Below are 23,022 nucleotides of genomic sequence, written 5' to 3'. Positions count from 1 at the left end.
TAATGACTGTTTTACTTGTCTTAAGTGTAGTGATAGTAATGGCGGTGTGTTCTTTTTGCATTTAGTTATTGTGGTTTAGAATTTACTAGGGGAGTCCTATGCTGCTGTAAATGTTTTTTTTTTTACCACAGAAGCTTTTAATGTGTTAGCTTTGTCTTTATAGAGATGATCCGAATTTAACCAGTTTCTTGTTTGATAAATAAGGATGGTTAAAAGTTGACACTATTTCCTGTATGGAAACAAGAAAACCACCTTTAATCAAGTACATTATAGCTAGAGGTTTCAGTCACAGATAAGCAATACAGCAGACTTTGTCTATGAATTATCTATCCCTTATAACTGAACTTCTACTTTGCTTGAGCTTGTCGGCCATGATGCTGTATGACTGGCCTAATTTTTTTCATGAATTGAATGGAATTTTGGATTTTTAGAATATGGTGAGATGGATCTGATTAAATGAAAAACAAAATGGAGGAAGCAAACTTCAGTCACATGCAAGCCACTATATTCTGAACAAATGGTTCATCCAAACCTTCCCCAGATGGGAGAGGATGCCAGTGTTTGCGTGGAAATACAGAAATACGATCAAAAGGAATGAGGTGACATATTTAGAATAGGAAACATTGTTTTTTTTTTTGAAATGCAGGGACTTGAGTAACGTGGATACAGACATTTTCGTGGTTGTAGAGTAGATGACAAAAGAGTGCGTGGAGGAAACTAGAACTGGTAAATGGCCACTTTTGGATCTTCTGAGCTTGGTGTGAATATAAGGTTTCAGTTCAACTTGAATCTAGCCGTTTGGTTTATTAGTTGTGCAATTGAACCATTCTGGGATGCCTAAGTATATACTTAGATTTGAAATGAACAAACCAGATCAGGGAAATCAGTGATTGAGAATAGAATTGTGTACAAGGTCCTTTTTGGGACAACCATCTCAAAACAGGTAACATACTCCTGGTCATCAAGATGAAATTGGCAACATAAACATCATATGTTTGTATGTCAGCTCTTTCTCTCAGGAAGTTAGATGTGAAATTAGTTCTCTCCAGTCTTTTCTGTCCTCCTGCCCGACTCCCATCAGAGCTAGTTCTGCATCTGTCCCCAGTCTTCATGATTTCCTGAGCCTACTGACATGTCAGAGTACTGCTACCTCCATATCTGCTGTGTTGCATCCTTTATCACATGTCCAGATCATCTCAATCATTTCTCATGTCAGTACCCAATTGTGTAGATTAGTAGAGTCCTTGAGAGAGAGAGAGAGAGAGAGAGAGAGAGAGAGAGAGAGAGAGAGAGAGAGAGAGAGATATGAACACATACTGTATATGAAAGAGATGTACAGTATATATGAAAAAGTAAAAACCAGAAAACTGCAGCTGGGGGTGGAGGGATGTAAAGAATCTTCAGTAATATTTACAGTGTACAACACAAAACACTATAATTGGCACCCCAATGCAGGACTAATTATGCACCTGGATATAAAGATTAAAAACACAGTGATGATAGAATAGTTTTATTATTTCACTGTACTCCACATAGCTTCTCTCATGGTACTATCATCACTCTATCTAGGCTCATTTACACCTCATACAGTTTATTCTCATTCAGACTACTTGCAAACTATTTCATAAATACTTGGTCTGTAGACCCTCTTCCCTGAATAAGCCCCCACTGTTCTTCCCCATCAGTCCTTCTTTCATTGGTCTTCCTTTTTTTAAATCAAAATTTTACCTTACACCTTTCCTGGCATATTAGTGTTATTCCCTTATAATTCTTACATTTGCCACTCATTGCCTTTACCAGTATACAGTGAATCAATTATCCTTCTCACCTATTCTTTCTGAACCTTTCCGTCATCCAGACATAACTTACAAATTGTGGTCTGTTACCACTTAATCATGTTTTCACGACCATTACACGTTATCTTTCCTTTCATCTACCTCTTAATTACGCTTCCTACATCTTCAGTAGTCACTTTCATTTGCATTCTCCAACTTACACTGATGCTTTTCACTTAGTCTCCTTTATCTCTGCCTCTCATCTATCATCTGCCTTCAACAAATCCTCAACAAAAGTATGTATTCCAACAAATGAACAGAACCAAGCCTTCCCTAGTTGAATTTGAACTCATATATGGTAGTCTAGGGTCCAGTTAACCTTAGCAGTTTTGCCATGAAGAAGGCTAAGCCTGCTTCTGCTCATGCATACATCAATTTGTTGAATTTGGATATATTTTACTAGAACTGAAGTAGATGCATTCTCACCATCATAGCACATTGTGTTAGTGTTTAGTGCTTTTTAGGCCCAACACACAAATAGATTTTATGAGTAATTTCAACAGTTATATATGTTTTTGTAATAACTAATGACAACCTAAGTTCTCAGATATTTGCTTTTTAACATGCTTATCTCCAGGGTTTATCAATTTGTTTTCCATCTAGGTTCAAGGCTTGTCGTGATAGGGGTATCCATCAAATAATACAATCCTGTAGGGGGTAGTGCTGTCAGTACACCTCATGTGGTGCACTGTAGGCATTACTAAATGGTGTTTGCAGCATCCTTTTGGCCCTTAGCTACAACCATGATGTAGCCATTTGCTTTACCTCCATTCTTGCTTCCTTTTTTCAATCTTGTTATCCAACTTCTCTAACTATTACTTCTTGGTGCAAATGCAGGGTTTTCTCCCAGTTCCACCTTTAAATCCTTGTACTTCACCACCTCTATTTGGTGCCCAACGACTCCAACTCCCTCTGTTCACTGCCCTGAGTTTTGAATGGCCTAAAGTGTCCCAGTGCTAGGCTTGGCAGCCTAAATTTTATAGGTGAAAAGACAAAATTATGAAGTAAATGATTTTGTAATGTTCTTATGTTATGCATTTTAGTCTCATCAGCAGTCTAATGATGTGATTTGTGTCCTGGTGGCATATAACGTTTGGATTTTAGGGCGCTGTGGTAGGTAGAGTGGTAGATTATGACTGCTTCTCAATGCAATCCCTTAAATATCTCCCTGTGTCTTCTATTTTTGTAGGTAAACGATCACATTACCAAGCTGAGAGAGAGATTTGGTAAATTCAAGTATGCTCCTCATCGCGTCCAGTTCAACCCACTTGACCAAGATCAGATTAAGATTATGCTGCCAAATTATAAAGGACCAGTTCCTTTGAGGGTTCGTGCTCAGTCCAGAGCACTCTCCAGACTTTCTGGTCAGTCAGGTATGCCTCTTGTTTTCTGATATACTCACAATACATAGTTTATACTTTAAAAACTTATTAATCATACAATGGCCATACTTCATGGGAATTGCTTCAGTCTCACCAACTTGAAAGATCTTGCAAGGGGGAAAGGACCCACTGGGTATGTATGTCCATCATGCCCCACTGATACAGAAGGGGCCGAAGGCATCATTCTGTGGTGTGAGTTCTTTCAGAATTTGTTGTGCTCACATATATTTGGCCATTCATTTGCCCCACCCTGATGGGTTTTGCTTAGTGCTGAATGCATTTATCATTTAAGTTAGCATCCTTTTGCCTTTTGGTCGGTGGCAAAGTTGCTACTGCTGTATTGCTATGAATATTCAAACAGTTTTTAAGTATAAACCCATCAATATTTAAGTAAGTTTTGCCCATTTCTTATTCCAATCACGATTTATTTAGTAAATATTTTACTGCTTTCATCCATGCACATTAATGGTTACCTTCAAGTCTCCATTTCTGCCTCAGCTGTTCATCACTGCATATTACTTTTGCTTGCCAAATATTAAGATATTTTGTAATTATTTGTGATTAATATGATATCTCTCAGTTGTCCTGGTGTTCAGGGATTTATTTACATTGATCATGCCCCAGTGTACTTGTGTGGGTAATGATAGTTAAGTCCTTTAGCTCTGTATGTCGTCCTTGGACAAGAGCCTGCATTTGCAGTGCCCGTCCTTTAGGGGTCAACAGTGGTTTCCTCAGTGGACGTGTCTGTGTGTAGGCTGAACAGTTGGCCAGTGATTCCTTTACAGCCAGTGGCAAGTCTATAAATGTTGCTCATTCAGTACTGCAGCTGGTGAGTCTTCTGTTCTTCATTTTTTCACACCACCACAACTGCAAGTGTTAAGTTTGGAGTGCTTAACTTAAGAGAAGCTTGTTTTAAGTCTTCTCATTGACGACACTTTGTCCCCATGGATCTCTCTTCCTCTAAATGATCTTCCCTTCACCCTTGGAAGAGGTCACCAGGTCTCCTCATCACCTTCTCTTTTTATCTTCACTTTTACTCCTCCCACTCTTCTCTCTTCCTCTTCATGTACTGCTCTCCACTTGTTCTTTGGAGGTTAGTCTGAGGGATGCCTCTCTCCAGGCTCAGCTCAAGAAGATTGCCTGTGTTCCAGACCAGTTTTTCAGTTTAATGGATTCTTCCATTGAATGAGTTGATCATGACCAGGCAGTCTTCTACTTCAAAAACACTGCATGTGTGCCTACTACTGTTCCCTCACAACTGTTGAGTGCTAGCCATTTCTGCCCTCTGTGGTCTTGCCAATAGCCGCAGCTCCTGCCCTTGCTCTCGCTTACATGTGTGCACTTCCATCCCTTCCCTATGTGGTCTTGCCAATAGGCAAAACTCCTGACTGTATTTGCATACTTGACTTGTTCCATATACTCAGTCACCCCTTTGCACTCTACTTTTCCTGCATATCTGTCAGCTCCTTTGTACCCATCGGCTCATGTATATACTGTGGATGATGTGTTCTCAACTGTTTCAGGGTATTTGACTACTTCAGGTATATGGTACATATAGTACTTGTCTGCTTCAGTCTGTTCCAGTGTCCTTGCCTGTACCCTGAAGTCCCTTTGATCTTACTATCCTAAGAACCTGCTGCGTTGTTTTCATTTGCAAGGTATTCCATTCCCAAATGGTCCAGACCCTGCCATTCCAGTAAGGCCCCCTGCCTAAAAATAGTCTTGGACCCTAATGAGAGATCCTCAGCAACCTTTTGCATGTGAGCTGTCAAGCACCCAGGCAAAGCCATGGCCAATATAGCTCTCTCCAGCCCATTCTAGTAAGCAAGTTCCCAAACCCAGCTGGCACTCTTTAGTCTTGTCATCATCCTTCAGAACCTTGATGTTTGACCACCATCTCTCACCTTGCTGCTTGCAAGAATGAGCTGTTGTGATGACCTCTTATCTCCTCTTCAGCTGTTTCCTCCAGTGATACTTCTTCTTATGTCTCTCCTTTTATTTGACCTTACAAGTGCAGATTCAGCACATTTTCTGATTTCTGCCCCTTCTTGACTGAGTGCCCACCCTTACTCGCAAGTTACACTGGGTCATCTAAGAGAACCCAGTTCAATTTATCCAAGGATAGCATGTTACAATGGAAGACTCAGGTGAGGAAACCATGGAGGATGTGTTTCCTCCCAACCTCTGCATGATGCTTTGGTTGCTGTTGTTTTGGACAACAAGGAGGTATCAAACTTGAAGACATTGGGCCTCTCCTTGCCAGGTCATTTAATTCTAACCGTCAAGGTATCCTGCATATAAAAGGTTATGTTTTCATTAGGGGTTAGGATTATTCCATGAGCAGTTGTCATCCCCCTCTCTCTGCCAGACTAGCACCCTCAGAAGAAGTTTTATCAAATCAAGGACTGCTTTTCATAGGCTAGTCTGCCTTCTTTTGCCATAGAGGGAATTGTGAAGATGCCCTGCCTCTTGCACATACAGAGGGAATTGTGAAAGATGCCCTGCCTCTTGCACATAGATTGACTTAGTGGAGAGTTGAGGAAAGAATACATCTGAGTACTTCTGTAGGGAGAGCTTGACATTGTTAAACTAGCAGAAGTTGGTTTTTCATGGTAGTACTTGCCTTCTAGCTGGTTCATCATTCTTTGGACCATGTGTTGTATGCTAGTGAATGTGATGATAAACAGGGATCATACCTTCCAAGACCTCTCCAGCCTTCTGTCTTTGGCAGAACTTTGCTCCTTGTGTGTTTTCGATCCCATGGCTCTTGATCTTTATCTCAAGAACCTTGTTTGTGAGTGGGCCAAGAAGCTCACAGCTACTGCCATCAGCGCCATTATCATTGGCCCTTTTTCCCTTACTATCCTGAGTATGCTCGTGAACAGTGCCCATGTTCATAACTTTTTTACAGCACAAGAATTCTCATGCTGTGCCCTAAAATATCCCTACTTTATTTTTATGATCCTGATTATACTTCCTCTTTGATGCATTTCTGTTTCTGTTCAACAAGCAAGCATTAGCCTAAGTGTGCATTTTCCTCTGGAGATGATTGTGCTTCAGGTGTCAAACACTGAAATACATTCTTATTTATGCCATCTCATTACCTTCTATAATCAGAATGAATGATGAGACCATTTGCACTGATTATGAAGATCTAATAAATTCAGTTGAAAATAGCAGTAAATAGTCACCTTTAGATTCTGAGGAAGTTCGGAAGTTTCAGCAGTGAGATGAAGAGACAAGTAAGACTTGTCACCATTTTCTACCGTTCACAATGCAGTTACAGTGGAAATTGACAAATGTCATAAAGACAGCCAAATCTGTTACAGCCTAAACAACCCAATGGGTGGCAATCCTTATTTTTTTTTTTTTTTTTTGCATGAATAAGAAATCCAGTAAACTAGTGTTACTTCAACCAGAAAATCAGATCTCTCGTTCTTTCTCTCCCGTTAAACTTTATAATGTTGAACAAATAAGTTCATAATGCTTTATGACATTGCACTATTCACAAAACAAAATCAGCCAGTAATATTTTTTCTTATTTTTCTTACTTTTCCATGACTCTTAAGTGTGTCAGTGAGTTTCATGCCTTTTAGTTGAGTTCTTATTCCCACCATTGGTCTTTTGTGGGTCTTTCCTTGGCTCCAAAGTTTATAGCCAAAATGCTGTCGTTTAGTAAATATTGACTCATTCTTGGACTTAAAATTCTTGCCTAATTATCTTTTAAGCTAAAGATGATAATCTTCCCTGGGAGAACCATAAGAATATGCCTCCCAAGGACAGTCTTTCTGTTCTTTGGACTGAAAGATTCTATCTTTTTGTCTGTTCTTTCACAGAAGTCACCAGAATCTTCCTGTTTCAAATTCTTATATTAGTTTTGACAGTTTATTTCTTGGGCTCCTATTGGGGTTTTACAAGAGAGCATCTTGCATCTCAAGATCAGGGCCTTTAGTATAATCAGGAGCTCTCTCCCATCCTTTTAACAGGCATTTGGAATTTTTAAAGCACATATGCTAGATTGTACTTACATGCTTTTATGCATATATCTCTTGATATTTACCCGTTGGGATCGATTTTCATGGTGGGTTATGTTTTACTGACTTGGGAGGAATCGAGGTTAGACATCCTTTTCCTCTTCATGATCTCATCCCTCAGGTTCTTGCACACCTGGAGGCAGGGTTATCCTGGAGTACCCACCTTATTCCTCATGTGCTTGGCGAGTGCATTTCCTCGGAGTTTTGTCTTTCAATGCAAATCCATTACTTATGGAAGCTCCCTTGATTTTGATTAGTCTACTGCCTGTCACTGTGAGGGATAGGATAATTTCAACTGATTTTACCGTACTCTTTTGTTATTATGTTTCTTTGTCTTCCATAAATTGCTATTCAAGCTATTTTATGGTTAATGGATTCACATGAATAAACTATATTTTTACATTGAAACATGTTTTTTTGCACACCCATTAATCATAAACTTCCAGTTCCCTCCTCTTCTCCCCATACTTTTTGTTATAAAAGTTGATATTGAGGAATAATACCTTTCTTCCCGTCCAAGCCAGTGGGTCACAAGCTAGGTATGCCTAGTGGTATTTTTGCCACGCAAGATTTTTCAAACTGGGTAACTCGAGCTGTTCACGCTGAGTAAGGCTATCTTATTATTAATGGGTTTGTAGGAAAAACATATTTTTGTTGATTATAAAAAACAACATATTTTGCATGGGTGGATTTCATTCTAGATCTAATATTTGCGTGTATGTTTTTCAGATGATGAAACATCTTCAGTTGCATCAACTGATAGTGGTGCGTCCACCAGAAGAAGAAAAAGGGAATCGGGAACATCATCAGCTACTCAGGAGACAGAAACAGAGGCAGAATTTCCAAGCCAGTCCTCGGTGCAAGACGACGACGAAAGAGCCGATGACACTCCATTTGTAAAGTCGGAAGAAATTGAAGACCATAGTTACTCCAAACCTAAAGACCAAGAGGGTAAAGGTGAAGTGAAGTTAGAGGTGAAAACAGAACATTTATCCAAGCCAGACTGTTCTGATCTGAAGGAGGACTCCGACGATGAAATGGAATGTGAAGGCTACCCTACGGGAAACTACGACGAGGAAGAAGATGCCTACAGTCTCATAAATGGTCGACCTTTGACTGTGGAAAAAGTCCCCCAGATTTCCAAAAAGCCAAAACTGATAAGAACGAGACCAGTGCTCAATGACGGAGAATCGAAGTCTGAGAAGACTGAGTCAGAGTTGGAGGAGAAAAAAGAAAATGAACAAATGAAAGAAGCCGAGTCTCCCAAAGGATTGAAAGACGAGGAAGATGGTGATGACGACGAGGAGGAGGATGAGGAGGATAATCATAATCATGATGATGATAATGATGAAGAGGAAGAAGTAACTATGCCTGCTGATGATGATGATGACGAAGAAGAGGAAGATGAAGAGTTAGGCAGACTGCAGTTGAGTACTACTGAAGGAGAAGATGCACAGGATGAAGATGATAAAGAAGAAGAAGAAGAAGATCAAACAATGAAGGGAAATGAGAGTGAGAGTGAGGAGAAGGAAGAAGAAAATATATTGAAGCTGTGTTTGAAAGACGGCTTATTGTCAAGTGAGACCAAACTAAAAAAAGACGAAGGTGAACTGGAGAAGGAAAAACGTGTTAGTGAAAGTGACGTAGCCATAGCACGTAATAAAGAGGACATCAGTAGAAGTAGTAGTAGTAGTAGTAGTAATAGTAGTAGTAGTCACTGTGATAAAACTTTACAAGGTGATGACAAATTTTTGCCAAACAAACCGACAGTTCATGAACGGGAAGAGGAGAGCGGCCCAAAGAGTGTGGAAGTGTCAGACAAGGAAAAGAGCTCAAAGGACTCCAGAAGTGACAGTGAAATGTGTGAAAAAGATGCAAAGCGGGGCGTTGAGATCAGTAGTAGTGACAGGGACTTGCAAACTAGAACATTAGTGGAAAAAGTTACTGGATACCCGGGGATAGTTATAAAAAGGATAGTTGACACATCCAATAGCAAATCTTTAATAGAAGCTAGTGATAGATGTACATTATCAAAGTTGGGAGACAATAGTTTTTCACAGAAAGTAGAGAGTAAGGGCAGTAGTGAATTGGAGGTGAAAAGTAGTGATCAACCAGAAATTAAAGATAAGAATACCGATAGTTTAAGTGAAAGAAGTAGCGTGAGCAACGAGAAGTATAGGGGTGGCGTCGATGCCGAAGGGAAAAAGCTGATGGAATTGGAAACAGACAGTTTAAAAAATATTAACGAACCGTCAGAGACCACCGATCGCGATGCTGGTCGTGCTGGTGATAAATCTAACGATCCTGAGGAATTAAGTGGCCACGATGAGAGTGATGATGAAAGCAGACTGCAGATAGACAAGGATGACAGCGATGATGGTGACTGTGATAAGGAAAGGGAGAATGTGTCCAGAAACATTACTCAATCAGAAAGCAATAAGGATGAAAGTGGTAAAGGCAAATGTCTGGATGGCAGAGAAAGTGAAAAGGCGGCAGCGAGTGAAACGGAAAGTGGGAGTAATAGCAATGAAAACGAACTTGAGAGAATTAAAAGGGAATTTGCCAGCAAGATGGGCATATCCATCACTGTGAGAGACAGTGACAAAAAGAGTTCTGCACAATCGAAGCAAAGTGAAGAGAGAATGGACGTTGATGAAGCGTCTCTGTCCAAAAAAGACAACGAAGACAGAGAGAGCGAAAGCATGGAAACTGAGAGTGAAAGTAAAAGCGCTTTGGAAAAGACTAAGGAAAGTGTTAAACAGCAGGAAGAGGACCCTTCCAGGAACTCTCTCTTTGATGCTGTTCAGTTAATGAAGAACATGGGAACTATAGCAATAACAAAATTGGATAAATCGTCGGAGCTCGAGTCACGACTGGAGAGTAGCATCAGCTTGTCTTTGGCCAAAGGCCAAACAAAATCAGATAGCAGTGACTCCAAAAAGGATGAAAGTGACCATTCTGTCAAGAATGAGGAGAGCGAGTCTCATATTACAAAGTCCTCTAGTGGTAATAAAAATATGGAACAGCAAATATCTGCATTGGGATGTAGCGTTAGTGTGACTAAGGCATTGGATAAAGATAGGGATAAAGAGAAAGAGAAGGAAAAGGATAGAGAGAAGGAAAAAGATAAGGAAAAGGAAAAAGTTAAAATGCCATCTGGTGTTGATACTACACGCCTGAGTCCTTCCATTTCCATCATAGCTGTTACTGGTGTCACTGAGCGCCATCGAGCTAAGACTACTATTGCTCCATCTGCTTCGCCTAATCCAAATCGCAATTCACCCACACCCTCTGGGCATAATGCTCCTAGGAGTTCTCCATCAGTTAATGCTCAAAATCATCCTGAAAACTCATCGTCGTCTGGTCAGCCAAATAATCCGCCAAGAGTTTCATCTGCTTCATCTAGCAACTCGCCTCATACTGGTAATACGGGAGGAATTCCACCTCCTCCCCCACTGTCCCATCCTCAGTCATCCCCCTCTAATAGTGCTTCATCAAGAGGGGTTTTTGTTCCACCATCCGCTACTAATCAGGTTTTAGGAATAGCAAATAATCGTGCACCTATCATAACTAGTCCCGGATTGAGAATGATGTCAGCACCTGGCCCAGGGCCAGGCATGATGTTCCCGAATCGGCTTCCAGGAATGCCTCCTACAAGACATTTACCTCCAGAAGCAGGGCCTCTTGCAACGCAGCTCCACAAACATTCACAGAAATTAGCTGAAGTCATGAGAGCTACTTTAGAGGACGTTCTTGGAGGGCTTGTGGGAACTGGTACTCCTGAGGCCCGGCTTGCCGCACTCCAGTTGGAACTAGAGCGCACCAGTTGGAGACACCAGCAAGAACTAGCAGAAGTGCGACACAATGCAGACGTCATGCTGGTAGAGATGAGGGCTAACCTCGAGGCTGAAAAGCAGAGAGCCGTGGAGGAGGTGAAGAGACAAATGGAACAGCAGCATGTTGAAGTCAGGAGACAGATGGAGCGTCAGATGGTCGAGAGGTTGGCAGAGGTTAAACGGCAAATGGAAGCTGAACGACAAAGAGCAGTGGAAGAGACTAAAAAGAAACAGTGGTGTGCAAATTGTGGGAAGGAAGCGCTCTTCTTCTGTTGTTGGAACACTTCCTATTGTGACTACCCATGCCAGGTGAGTTATAACACTCTTAATATAAGGTCTTTTTTAGTTATAGTATATTTAAGAATTATAGTTCTGACCATGGTGTAAATATGGCCTACATAACTACTTAACACATGCTTCCAAACTGTACGTTGAATGTAGCATAAAGATCTTTGGCAGGGAAAGGTACGAACTGAAATGACAAAATTTTGATTAATGGGAAAGTATAATGTTTACCTAAAAACTTTCACTACCAAAATTATCATGATTAAAAAATTAATCTGAAAGTATTTTTAAGAAAGGCAATACTGTAAAAGGAAAACAAGCTTGGTACGTTGTCCAAAGTAAGCTGAGATTGAGTATCTGTAGAAAATCGGTATATCATCGCTTACTGTAAATTCATTTTTCTTGGTTTAATGTTGGTCATGGTGTTATTTTGAAGAGGGATACTCGTAATATATTTCTGTATGTACATAAGTGGAAACCAACAAAAATAAATGGTCAAAATGACAAATGTATATCTCTACCAAAATATGAACATTGACCAGTTATTGTCCAATATTAATGTGGAAGAGACCAGAATTATAAGGAAGATTGAGAAGACTCAATATATACTGTAAAATTAACCCGGATTATTCAGCCATCCTATTTAACAGGACTTGTTATTATTAATGGTCATACTGTATGCTTTTATGGAGGAAGCCAAAAAGACTATGAATTAGCATAGGAAGGGAATGGCCATATATCAAAAAGGGGTATAGGAGCTAATAAGAAGAGTGTTAAAAATTACTCATAGTAGCATTAGTCTTGAAATGGAGAAACAAATCCACAGTTGTGTATGGTTCTCCAAGAAGAAAATTATTAAAACATATAGTATAAAAAATATTTAAATATAAAAAAATTAACAGCAGTGAATAAAACTAAATATCATAAGTAAATGGAGGAGGCTTTGTGAAGGAGTAACTATAGAATGTTAGAATGCGTGGCCGGAGTTCAGTGGAAAGATTGTTCCAGATGAGGGAGAGATCTGTTGTTCAGCAGCTAGAAAATAGACGGAAAACTTAAAGATTGAAGTTTTATTATTATAGAAAGTTTCGTTACGCTAAGTATGTTACTTTGTCGTGACACTAGTATGTCTAAAGTGAAGATAGTGGCAGTTGTATCCATACAGTTTGGTATTTATCAAGAATCAGCAGTGAGTCCCTTGCATGTATATCATAGTACGGAAGAAGCTGCAAATGAGTGCAAAAAAGGTGTCCCTGGAAGCTGCTTTATAGGGATGACTCAGGGCTAAATGTGAAGAACAGGTGGTGGATGTGTTTAAGGGCCACGCCTACGCCATAAGGCCCCTTTATAAAGCAAATGACTGTTTCTACCAAATGATTGAAGGGGGTTTGCTTCAAATTTTTACCACTTATTCTACAACTAATAATGAAAATTCTCTCTTTGGGAAATCTAGACATTCAACCTCTAAATACATTTTTTTTGCAGTTGAAAAGAATCATGACGTCACTTTTCAAAAATAATATGCATGAAAAAGTTGCAATAAAAATTTTCTTGACAACAAGATAAAGATATATAGTTATACTACCCTCTGTAAAAGCTTAATTGAATTTTGTTCAGTCTTGGAGAAATAAGCATTTAGTTTTGAAAAAAGTGAGTTTTGAGAAAACAGCAAAACAAAAAAATTTTTGGATTTTCAAGAGAATCCTTACACAATCAGGACATCTTGACTGAGTTATCCTTACAGTATATCATTATAACCCGTTTTCTCTATGAAGCTTCCGCTAGAGAGAATGGGGTATTTTAGTGTGTGACAATTATTTTGATGCCAGTTATTTTGACACTTTTTACATATATTTTTACAATTTGTCGTTCACAGTGTCGTACAAGCGAATCTAAAAAAATATTTTTAGCGTTAACGCTTCAGGATATGTTTATTTAGACATAAACCAATTGAAAACTAAAATGTGATAATTCCTCGAAGTTTGGCCGTTGGCACGCTCCATAAAAGGTGGAATGGAGGAGTGTACTGGAAATCAGCATTAAGCTTTTAGTGACTGGAAAGGAAGCAAGGCAATAATTACATTCAGGAAATTGGCATAAGGTGGTTGTGGGAAAGGCATGGGGTGATGTCACAGTAGATGCGCAGGACTACAAAATATTCATGGAGTTAGAGATTTGTAATGGCCAAAATTCTTTACAGGTGCAGATGGAGAAGAGAGTGGAGTTAAGAATAATTTTGTGACAAATTGGGAGCATTTTGTTACCTTGGGGATACACAAGACTCAGTTACTCTCTCCTCCACATATGCGCTTGTAATGCGTTTTGGGCATCACAAAATCTTTTTCCAGCTTATTGTGAAATCTTGAGCACCTCTTGTGACACTATCTGTTGCACTCAATAAACATACAAGAGTTCACCCACACCTCTCCCACAACAACCCATGCATCTTTTTCAGTAACCATGATCTTTGTCTTACTTGCATTGATTCAGTCATCTGCCTTTAGAACATTTCTACCACATCTTCCTCAGACTGCAGTTAACACTAGGTCATATGCACAAAGCAACTCCTGAAGGTCTCCTTTTTTGCACTTATTTGTAGTTTTTCCGTGCTGTTTCTAGATGGGCATCAACTTTTATCTCAAGATTTTTCTCATATACCTGTCACTGTCTTCACACCAGAGCGAGTGTTTTGGTTTTGTTAACATCACTAGCCTATTGGGTCTTTCTGGTACTCTCTGCTTGCGTAATTATATATGGTATAATCTCTCTCTCTTTTCATTGTACTTTTCCTATAGTTGCTTCATGGGAAATAAATACCTTAGTAAATGTATTCATTATTCAGTTTCATTTTCACAGACTCTACTTCAGCAATAGACAAAGAAACCGTATGAGAATCAGTTTTTTTTTTAACAAATGTAATAATCCGTAAATTTTATAGCAGCTCATCCTTTGGTGAGTCTTTTGAGTGTTTGCTTTGAGCTGAGAAGCCTGGTGGATAAATGATAATGGTATTCATGCATTCTTCTTGTACTGGAATGAAGCAATGGCTGAAATGACATCTTAGAGATACTCTTGTCTGTCCTTGAATTCAGTATTAAACAACATGTTTTTATATTTGAATTACAAAACATATTTATTTGAGTGAAACTTTTTGACTGTGCATTTCTCAATGGTATTGCACCTCTCCAAGGTATTAACTGACCTCTTCGTGTAATGGCCCACCCTTTGTGCATGCTTACAATCAGTTAAACATTCTGCTACTTTACCTAACTTTGGGCAATATTTCTGCTCTTCTGAATTTGTTTAATTTCAGTCAGTGATAGCAAAACGATGTAAGTAAAATTATGGTTTGTTGACCCTGAAAAATTGCAGCTGTTTTAAAAATCTTGTTTATTTTGCTTTGAAGTAGTAGTTCTGTATTAAAAGAAAAATAATTTAGTTTTGGTAGTTATAGCTGCAACGGGAAAAATTAAGAATTTTTGCAATGTAATCTTGATGAGAAATGATTTGAGCAGAAAATTTATAATTTTCATAATTTTTGTCTTAAATCTTTCCATCTAAATCTTTTGTTTCTTATTTGTTTATTTATTGGTACTTGGCATTTTATTTTGTAATGGTCTTGGTAGCAGACTGTCATTTGTTTGGACTGGGCTCAGTCCATTTTCACTTGGAGATTGTATAGACAGTACAGCTAAGTTGTGAGAGTCTTGTTATTAGTATTTTATGCTGTCCTCTTACAGCTAGCTTTTACGATAACTTTTAGAAGTTTACTCGTATGTTTTACAGCAGTCACATTGGCCCAAACATTATGATAATTTTGTAGAAGCTTACTTTTATTTCTTGTCTTTTTGCAGCAATCTCATTGGCCCCAACATATGTCGGTATGTGGACAAAATAGCGACAGTGGAGGTGGGGGTGGTGGTGAAGGAGGTTCAGATTCTGTCAATGGGGAAGCCAGTGCTCAGTCTTCGAGAGTCTCCACACCTGTCCAAAGCCTAGTAGCAGCACAGGTAAGGAAAACTTCAAGGATATGACAGTGTCATCTTTATTTCTGACATACACAGTCCATTTTTGAAGCTTAGTTGAATGATGAAGGATTTTGTGTTCCTTTCCATCCTGAATACTTGATTATTAGCTCAAGTTCAGGGACGGACGAAGCACGTGAATGAAAATTACAGTCATCACGAGTGACAGGAAGGTAGAGAAATTAGTTAGGAAGGTAAGGTTGAAGCGCTTGCATCTACAACAGAAGAAAACCATAAAACATTCCATGCACAAGTTAACAGTATAAACATAATCAAGAGTACCTTAGGGCCTTTAAAAGACAAAGATAATAAAACTATCAGTAGTGGCACAGGTATGGCTGATCAAGTAAATGAATAATTTGCTGGTTTGTACACAAGTAGGCACCTCAGAAATTTGTAACATCCCAGTAATATACCAAAGAAGAGTCACTAGAGAGAATGGAAATAACATAAATAGCAGAAATAAAAAATAAAAAAGTTGAACCCAAATAAGTTACGAGGTCCTGATGAATACTAAGAAAATCAAAAGGAGAAATTACCCCTAACATCTGTGACATATGCAAGGCATCACTGGAGGAAAGAAGAGCAATGAAGTAAGGGTTTTAAGAATGAACCAGGGATCTAAATGCTATTAGCTTGACATTCCGTGGATTATATAATAGGATCTATTGTAACAGAGTATATTAACGAGACATTTAAAATCAGTAGTTTAATTATAAGCAGCCATCATATTTAACTAACCTTTTAGGCTTCTTGCACACTATGTATGGTAGATATGATAAAAATAGAAAAATAGTTGTATTGTTATATGAATTTCCAACAGGCATTTAACAAATTTGGGCAAAAAAAAATTAATGGCAAATGCAAGGAGTCAAGGTGTCATTATCATAGATGAAGTAGAAGATTGGATAGAAGGCTGGCTAAATAACAAAACAAAGACTTGTCATTCATGGAACATAATGGAACTGGCAGGAGTATCAAATGGTGTGCTTCAAGGTTCATGCTTGGTCCTCTGCTCTCACTACAGTCGAAATGATCTGGAATTACTAGATGATAGCGAAGTAAGTAAGTTTGCTGATTACATTACACAGTAAATCAATTTCAAGAATAATTGGAGAAAATTGGTGATCAGTTAGTAAAATGGCAGAGGCAAAGTCCTGCACATTAGTCATACAAACAGGAGTATGAAGTTTGATCTGCAGCACAGTACTTGGAAAGGATATAAAGAATTGTCATCAAGAGAAAGCTCTGAGATACATTATCATTAGTGTCTTGGAACTCACAAAGAAATGTGCGTAGAAGTTGTAAAGCAAAGCCCAGAAAATATTAAAATACATTCAGCTCCACTTTACAACTAAGAGAAAGACTGTACTAACTTAGAGTACACTGCCCGTTTCAAGAACATCCCAAAGGAAGGACATAGAAAAGTAAGAAGGGCACAAGCAAGAGCAGTGGAACCAGTGCTATCAATCAGGCATAATGGATATCAAAGGATACCTTGATGAATATTCTCCTACTATTTCTGTCAAAAGCATCTTCTCTGCTAAGCCATTTTTCTCCAAATCCCTCCCTAATCATGCCATCTAATCATTTGCCTCGGTGTCAGTCTTCTACCATAACAGGTTCCATGGAAGCCCTCTTTAACTCCTTCCTCCTCACACATCATCACCACATGTCCAAACCATCTTAATCTCGACTCTCTTACTGTGTCAGTAATGCTTAGCACTCCTGCACTTCTAATTCAGCAAATATGTGAACACAAGATCAATGACAAATTAGCAGAAAAAGAACCAAACAAAATAATAAGAAGCTATAAAAAGAAGCAAACTCAAACCCCAAATGAATATTGATAATAAAAGAACATGCTGTGTCAAGCTCAAAATTAGTATAAAAAGAAATGGAACAAAATCCATTCAGTAACCTATAAAAGATGGTCAGTTAGCACCCAGGGGAGGTGAAGTCACTAGAATCCATCATTGCCCACAGTTTGGTTACCATAAACGTTTCATACAAGAATTAAACATACTTTCCAATATCAGTGAACAGTCTATGCATTACGTAATCACCAGTTGTATTAACAGTAAAACAACACAAATGAAATTATATGCAATACACATAAAACAAAATAGGTTGAGAAGTTCAAATTGAATCCTGAAAATAGCTGTTACAGTTTTAGAAAATAGACATATGGATGAAAAGCAAAACATCCAGCACTCCAGTTTAAATACATGAATACTGTACAGAATAAGAAAGTAAAACTGATAAAAAATAGAAAAATAACAAAGCGGGTAATCACCAAAACCCGGCATTTCGTAATTAAATTTGCAGCCATTGTATTGTCCAGTAGAATGTAAACAGAATTCAAGCCAGAATCCATTTAGGCAAACTACACTACAAAGATTAATAGTATCAGAATATAACCCCATGTGTTTGTGTCTCCAACACATTGGGCAGTATGATCAACAAATTAAAACTACCAGTCAGCCTATTGAAACCAGTGAACATGGAACAGAAGTTTACTTCCATATTAAAATCTCATATGAGGAAAGGGTAGCCCAGATTCCTACATTGCAGTATTTTGCCAAAACCAGATAACCATATGTAATGTACACTGTACTTTATAACCAAACTGTAATTACAGTACATCTGAATGATGCATGGGCCTCACCAGTTGGCTTGGGATTTACTGCAGAGAACAGCCACATTCATATCAGTTACAGATTTTAGATGGAGAAAATTATGATATTAAACTAAAAATGAGAAATACTGGTATGTGTCACCTAAACTGTAACTGTTAGGTCTAATTTTTATAGATTTTTGAATTGAAAAGCACATGTGTACATTAAAACTTATTTAAAAGCTGTTATGTACTACTTTTTGAGCTGACAGATTAACTGCAACTGTTCTATCTATTTTAGACTATAGAAGCCAAATATATATAGTATATATGTAACTCATTATCACTTGGTATTGAAAAGCCAAGGTCCAAATCAAAGTGAAGGGTTCAGAATCTTCATCAGAGTATCCAAGGCCCTCAAAATAAACCTATACAAGTTGAAGGTGGCAAACCTTCCTCTCTTCACAGTGACTTGGTACCTGTTCAGTATCTCAACCTATTTTTCATCGCAGCATCTTGTCCTTGAAAACGCCTAGTAAGCATTTTTATTTTGTCACTATTTTATCAAGGTTATGGTGATAGAGGGCTTCGTGGCTCCAAGATCCATATCCAGAAGCCACCTTTAGCCATGAACACCATTATTTAGCAGCGTAATTAGGTTTGAGAGACAGGGTCAACGAGTGAGAATTATTGATATGCAAAGATTAGAGGAACCTTGATCTTTGCAACTCCTGTCATATCTTTAAGAGTAATCCATTCTTTTCAAACATAAGCTAACCTAGCACACCTCTATCATATCCATATGAATGTCCAGTACTGTTACTGTTCACACAAGGAACTCTAATTTGATTTTGAGGATTCTTTTCTTACAAGCCTTATACCAGAAGCCATCTTTTTTCCCGTAAACAGAAAAAAAGAAGTTTGTGGCAGCTAGTCATAAGGTACTGGGGCTAGTCTGTTCATCTGAGTGAACTTTACTCAGATTTCTTTTCCTCTTGTGCGAAAATCAGCAATGATAGCGCCAATAAACTGCTTAACGGCTCCGTTAACCGGTTATCAGCGTCGATAAACTGCTTACCGATTCTGATAAACTGCTTACCAACGCCGATAAACTGCTTACCGGCGCCAAAAATCCAGTTAACGACATCGCTAGCCAAGTGCCGTAACACCAAAATGCCTTTTAACCTATGCTGCCAGTAAGCGGGGACTGCCTATAATTAAATTCACTTATTGGTCAGTCTCCAAAGGCACTGCATACAGGCATTTTATAAGTACAGTACACTAACTAGATGTCAATATTGTATAAATATTGGATTGCTATTCATAGTAAGGAAGCTTTCACTACAGTACATTAGTTCTTATTTAACCATAAACAGTGTGTATATGCACTATAACGTATAATTTTTCATGTGAATTTTAGTATGGTGTAATTAAAATAAAATTCACAAGTACAAACAGTGCATCTGTTTGGCAGAATACAGCTGAATTGAATGAAACCATGGTAATTTCACATTTCTGACTGACTCTTGACTTGAGCTCGATATTATTCATTCTAGGATCCATGGAAACTGTATCGTTTTAGATTCTGATGAGATGATGCATATTTCATTCCTTGAGGCTCCAACGAAGTCATCTGTAAAAGTATAAAATCAATTAATTACAAATATTTTGATGTCAGGAAGGATTGGAATGATAGTTTTTTCCTTGCAGTTTTATGCAGTAATTTATATAGGATAGCATTGGAAGAGACACTTGAAATCTATATGAAAAGTAGAAAAAATGTCTATTCCTGACGTCAGCATTTTCTGAGTTTATAATTTTTTTTTTTCTTAAAAATACAAAAAGAAAGTGAAATTATTCTAGGTTCAAAAATGAGACCAAATCCAGCATAATTCAAGCTTCAGAAATGAGACCAAATCGTACATGATTCAGTCTTCAAAAATGAGACCAAATCCAGCATGACTCAGGCTTCAAAAATGAGACCAAATCCAGCTTTATATCATGAAAAATAAGTTTAAAGTAAGCAATTGAATGCAAATTATCCCACAACTCATAACTAGTAGATCACAAGTGTGTGTGTGTTTTACCACAGGCAAGTTTTGGAATCCTCCCCCTTCTCCTTCCCCCAGCTCAGAAAGTTAGTCTTGTATGTGTTCTGCAAAATTAGGCCTCTTTGGAAGCAGTCTCGTAATCTATTTTTCCTTAATTATACAGCAGTTGGCAGATGAAGAGGGTGCAGTTGCCTTAGCAGAAGAATTGAGACGAAGAAAGCACCGGGAGGTAAGTACAGCCTTACATCATTCTCTTTATTTAATTATTGGTGTGAAACCTATGTTTGTGTACTTGAGCAAAATGCATGATTTAGATTGCCATACTTCATGGAATGTATGAAGGTGAGTTAAATTCATGATGTTGGCTATCCATTTTTATAATTGTGAAGAACTAGTTTTAGGTATTCATTGACCTCTCATGCTGTAATGTTGAAATTTAATTTGTATGCCATTCCTAACTTTTTTGAAGGGTGATTGTATTTCTGCTTGCAAGGTATAGCAGAGTTTTGGTATAATAAGTAATTTAAAGAAAAATTTTTCAATACATTTACTTTTTTGGATAAGCACATGTGCCTGGATAAAAGTAATGGAAGATTGTGTTCTAGACCATTACTGGTGATTCCATTTGAGACGGGGAACATTTTAAAAGATCAATATTGTCCTTCATCGATTATTAGTATTACAAGATGAAGTTTGGAAAGTTGTACAGCTTAGCAGAATCTGCGAGCAAATTTTGGAAATTAGTGTGGAATTGCATCTTTATTGTATTTGCGTTACATATTTGATGCAGTGACGGAAATAGCCATCTTATGACTTCGCAACAAACACAGAGTACCTCACATCTGATTATGCCTAATGACTTGGCAGACATGGTTAGCAGTGTGCTATTTGTGTACATATATGAACAGTGATTAACTGTGGAGACTTCCACTTCCAAATGTATCTCATTTTTTCTTTAGCACCCAGTCATTTTTCAGGTGTTTGTGAGCCGAACATTCCTTTGCTGAAAGATTTTTGTTTTAAAAATCTCTTTCTGTCTTTTGTGGCTCCCAGATCATTGTGATAATTTTTGTTGTATATTAAGTGAGGGAGGAATATTCATCAAACAGTTGGGTTTTCTAGGTTTTTTTGGTTTTAGATATGAGGTGTTCTGAAATCTGTCTAACCAAAGTTCACTTACGATTTCCCAGTTCATTGTTGATTATTGCAAATACTGTGGTACATTATTTACTTGTTTGTGATGCTCGCATACAGAGCATATGGGATTATATTCAAATGAGTTTGTTTATTTTGAAGCATTTAAGGCTTATATGTTTTTCTTCCATGTTGTGTTCTGTTGTTGAGTTTGTTGCACAAAACCATAACTAAATAGTTGATTATGTATATTTTCTAACTTCAGTTTTTATGTTCAACTTAATTTCCAACTTGGTTTTTCCTACTGACAGCAGTTACTGCTGTAGTATTCAGTTTTATCAGGGTTTCCAGATATATTCTTTTGGAATATAGCAGAAGCATGGACCCCAATAACCGCATTGTCTTAGGTAATGGATGACAGTGTATCTATCAGGCAAACTTATGTTTGGTAAGATATGTATGGTAATATGATCTGGATAGGAGGACTAGGAGTTGATTCATATAGCAGAGTAAAGTTATGAAAATTTACTTAAGAAGCCAAGCCTTGGGGCACCTTTATACATCCAGTGCTTTAGATAGTGAGAAGGGGACAGCAAGATTGAAGAAAGGAAGCAGAATGGAAGTAAAGTAAAAGGCTAAAAACTGGATGTAGCCGGCGGCCGAACGGACAATGCAGATGCTCTTTAGTAATACCTGCAGTACACTTTGTGAGGTGCTTGACAGCATTATCCCCCTAGGGGGGGTTGTCATTTAGCAATGACTGGCAGAAACAAGACATGAGCTAATGGTGTTTTATGTTTTGTATATGAGAGTCCTGATGTTTCTCTCACTTGAACATTATCTTTTGCATCCATCATGATTTTGTGCAGCGATCCATGTGATTGAATTGTTTATATATGTACAGTGCAGAACAGTTTTAGCTCAACAAGCATCCTTCATGATAACAGCTACTTTCCATTCACAAGGTGTGGGTTTGCAGTCTCTTAAAAATTGCCAAACTTTATAATCGCTGCTACATCTAACTTAACCTCTTTTAACCAATCATAAGCAAAAATTTAAGTACAGTCTATATAACTTCAAACAATGTTTGTAAGTTAACAGTATCTCTTGTGGAATTATGAAAGTATGTTGAAAAATGGCCAGACTAAAATACTTTTGCACAATAGCTTCAAATACCAACCTCTGAAGCATCTACCCTTGAGCCTTAGGCTACTAAGGAACCAAGTAATTCTTTGCAGCCATTGGTTGTTGACTTATAATATTGAGCAGAATCAGTATTTACTTACAGTGTGATTACTTAAAGTTATTAAAAATTGGCTTATTTTGAATAGGATAGTAATATAACATTATAATACTATATAAATATACTGTACTACATCATTATTTACACTGTAATTTCATCTGAATATATACTGTATATGACATATACATGCAGTTTCTAGGTAAGCAAAAGGACAGAATTAAAGAAAGAAGAGCAAATTGGCATCTCTCTCTTCTCATTTTTTTTTCACAGTGTACGAAAAAGATAGACTGATGATCTTTATACAGTATTATTATTGAAGAGTTTGTAGTATTACTGAAAACAATAATATTAAATGTAGTTGCACAAAGTTAACTGTATCTTAGTTTAACCAGACCACTGAGCTGATTAACAGCTCTCCTAGAGAGGGCTGGCCCGAAGGATTAGACTTATTTTACGTGGCTAAGAACCAATTGGTTACCTAGCAACGGGACCTACAGCTTATTGTGGAATCCGAACCACATTATAGCGAGAAATGAATTTCTGTCACCAGAAATAAATTCCTCTTATTGTATTTGTCAGT

At 37.9% G+C, this 23,022-nt stretch overlaps 1 protein-coding gene across 12 annotated transcripts in view; it reads left to right on the top strand.

The window, feature by feature from the left end:
- Nucleotides 1-23,022, top strand: part of Zmynd8 (Zinc finger MYND-type containing 8) — a 59,212-nt gene that overhangs the window by 19,069 nt on the left and 17,121 nt on the right. For 6 of the 12 annotated variants that reach the window (XM_067112911.1, XM_067112904.1, XM_067112899.1 and 3 more), the window contains exons 9-12: nucleotides 3,025-3,208; nucleotides 7,981-11,396; nucleotides 15,227-15,382; nucleotides 20,229-20,294. In XM_067112911.1, coding sequence (XP_066969012.1) covers nucleotides 3,025-3,208; nucleotides 7,981-11,396; nucleotides 15,227-15,382; nucleotides 20,229-20,294 — 3,822 coding nt within the window. The remainder of the gene's footprint in view (nucleotides 1-3,024; nucleotides 3,209-7,980; nucleotides 11,397-15,226; nucleotides 15,383-20,228; nucleotides 20,295-23,022) is intronic. The other 6 variants (XM_067112906.1, XM_067112907.1, XM_067112909.1 and 3 more) reach the window with 2 other exon arrangements.

The sequence above is a fragment of the Macrobrachium rosenbergii genome, chromosome 12, assembly GCF_040412425.1.
Source record: "Macrobrachium rosenbergii isolate ZJJX-2024 chromosome 12, ASM4041242v1, whole genome shotgun sequence".
Taxonomy (NCBI): domain Eukaryota; kingdom Metazoa; phylum Arthropoda; class Malacostraca; order Decapoda; family Palaemonidae; genus Macrobrachium; species Macrobrachium rosenbergii.
The sequence above is the reverse complement of the archived record's forward strand: the minus strand, read 5'-3'. Positions and strand labels throughout refer to the sequence as shown.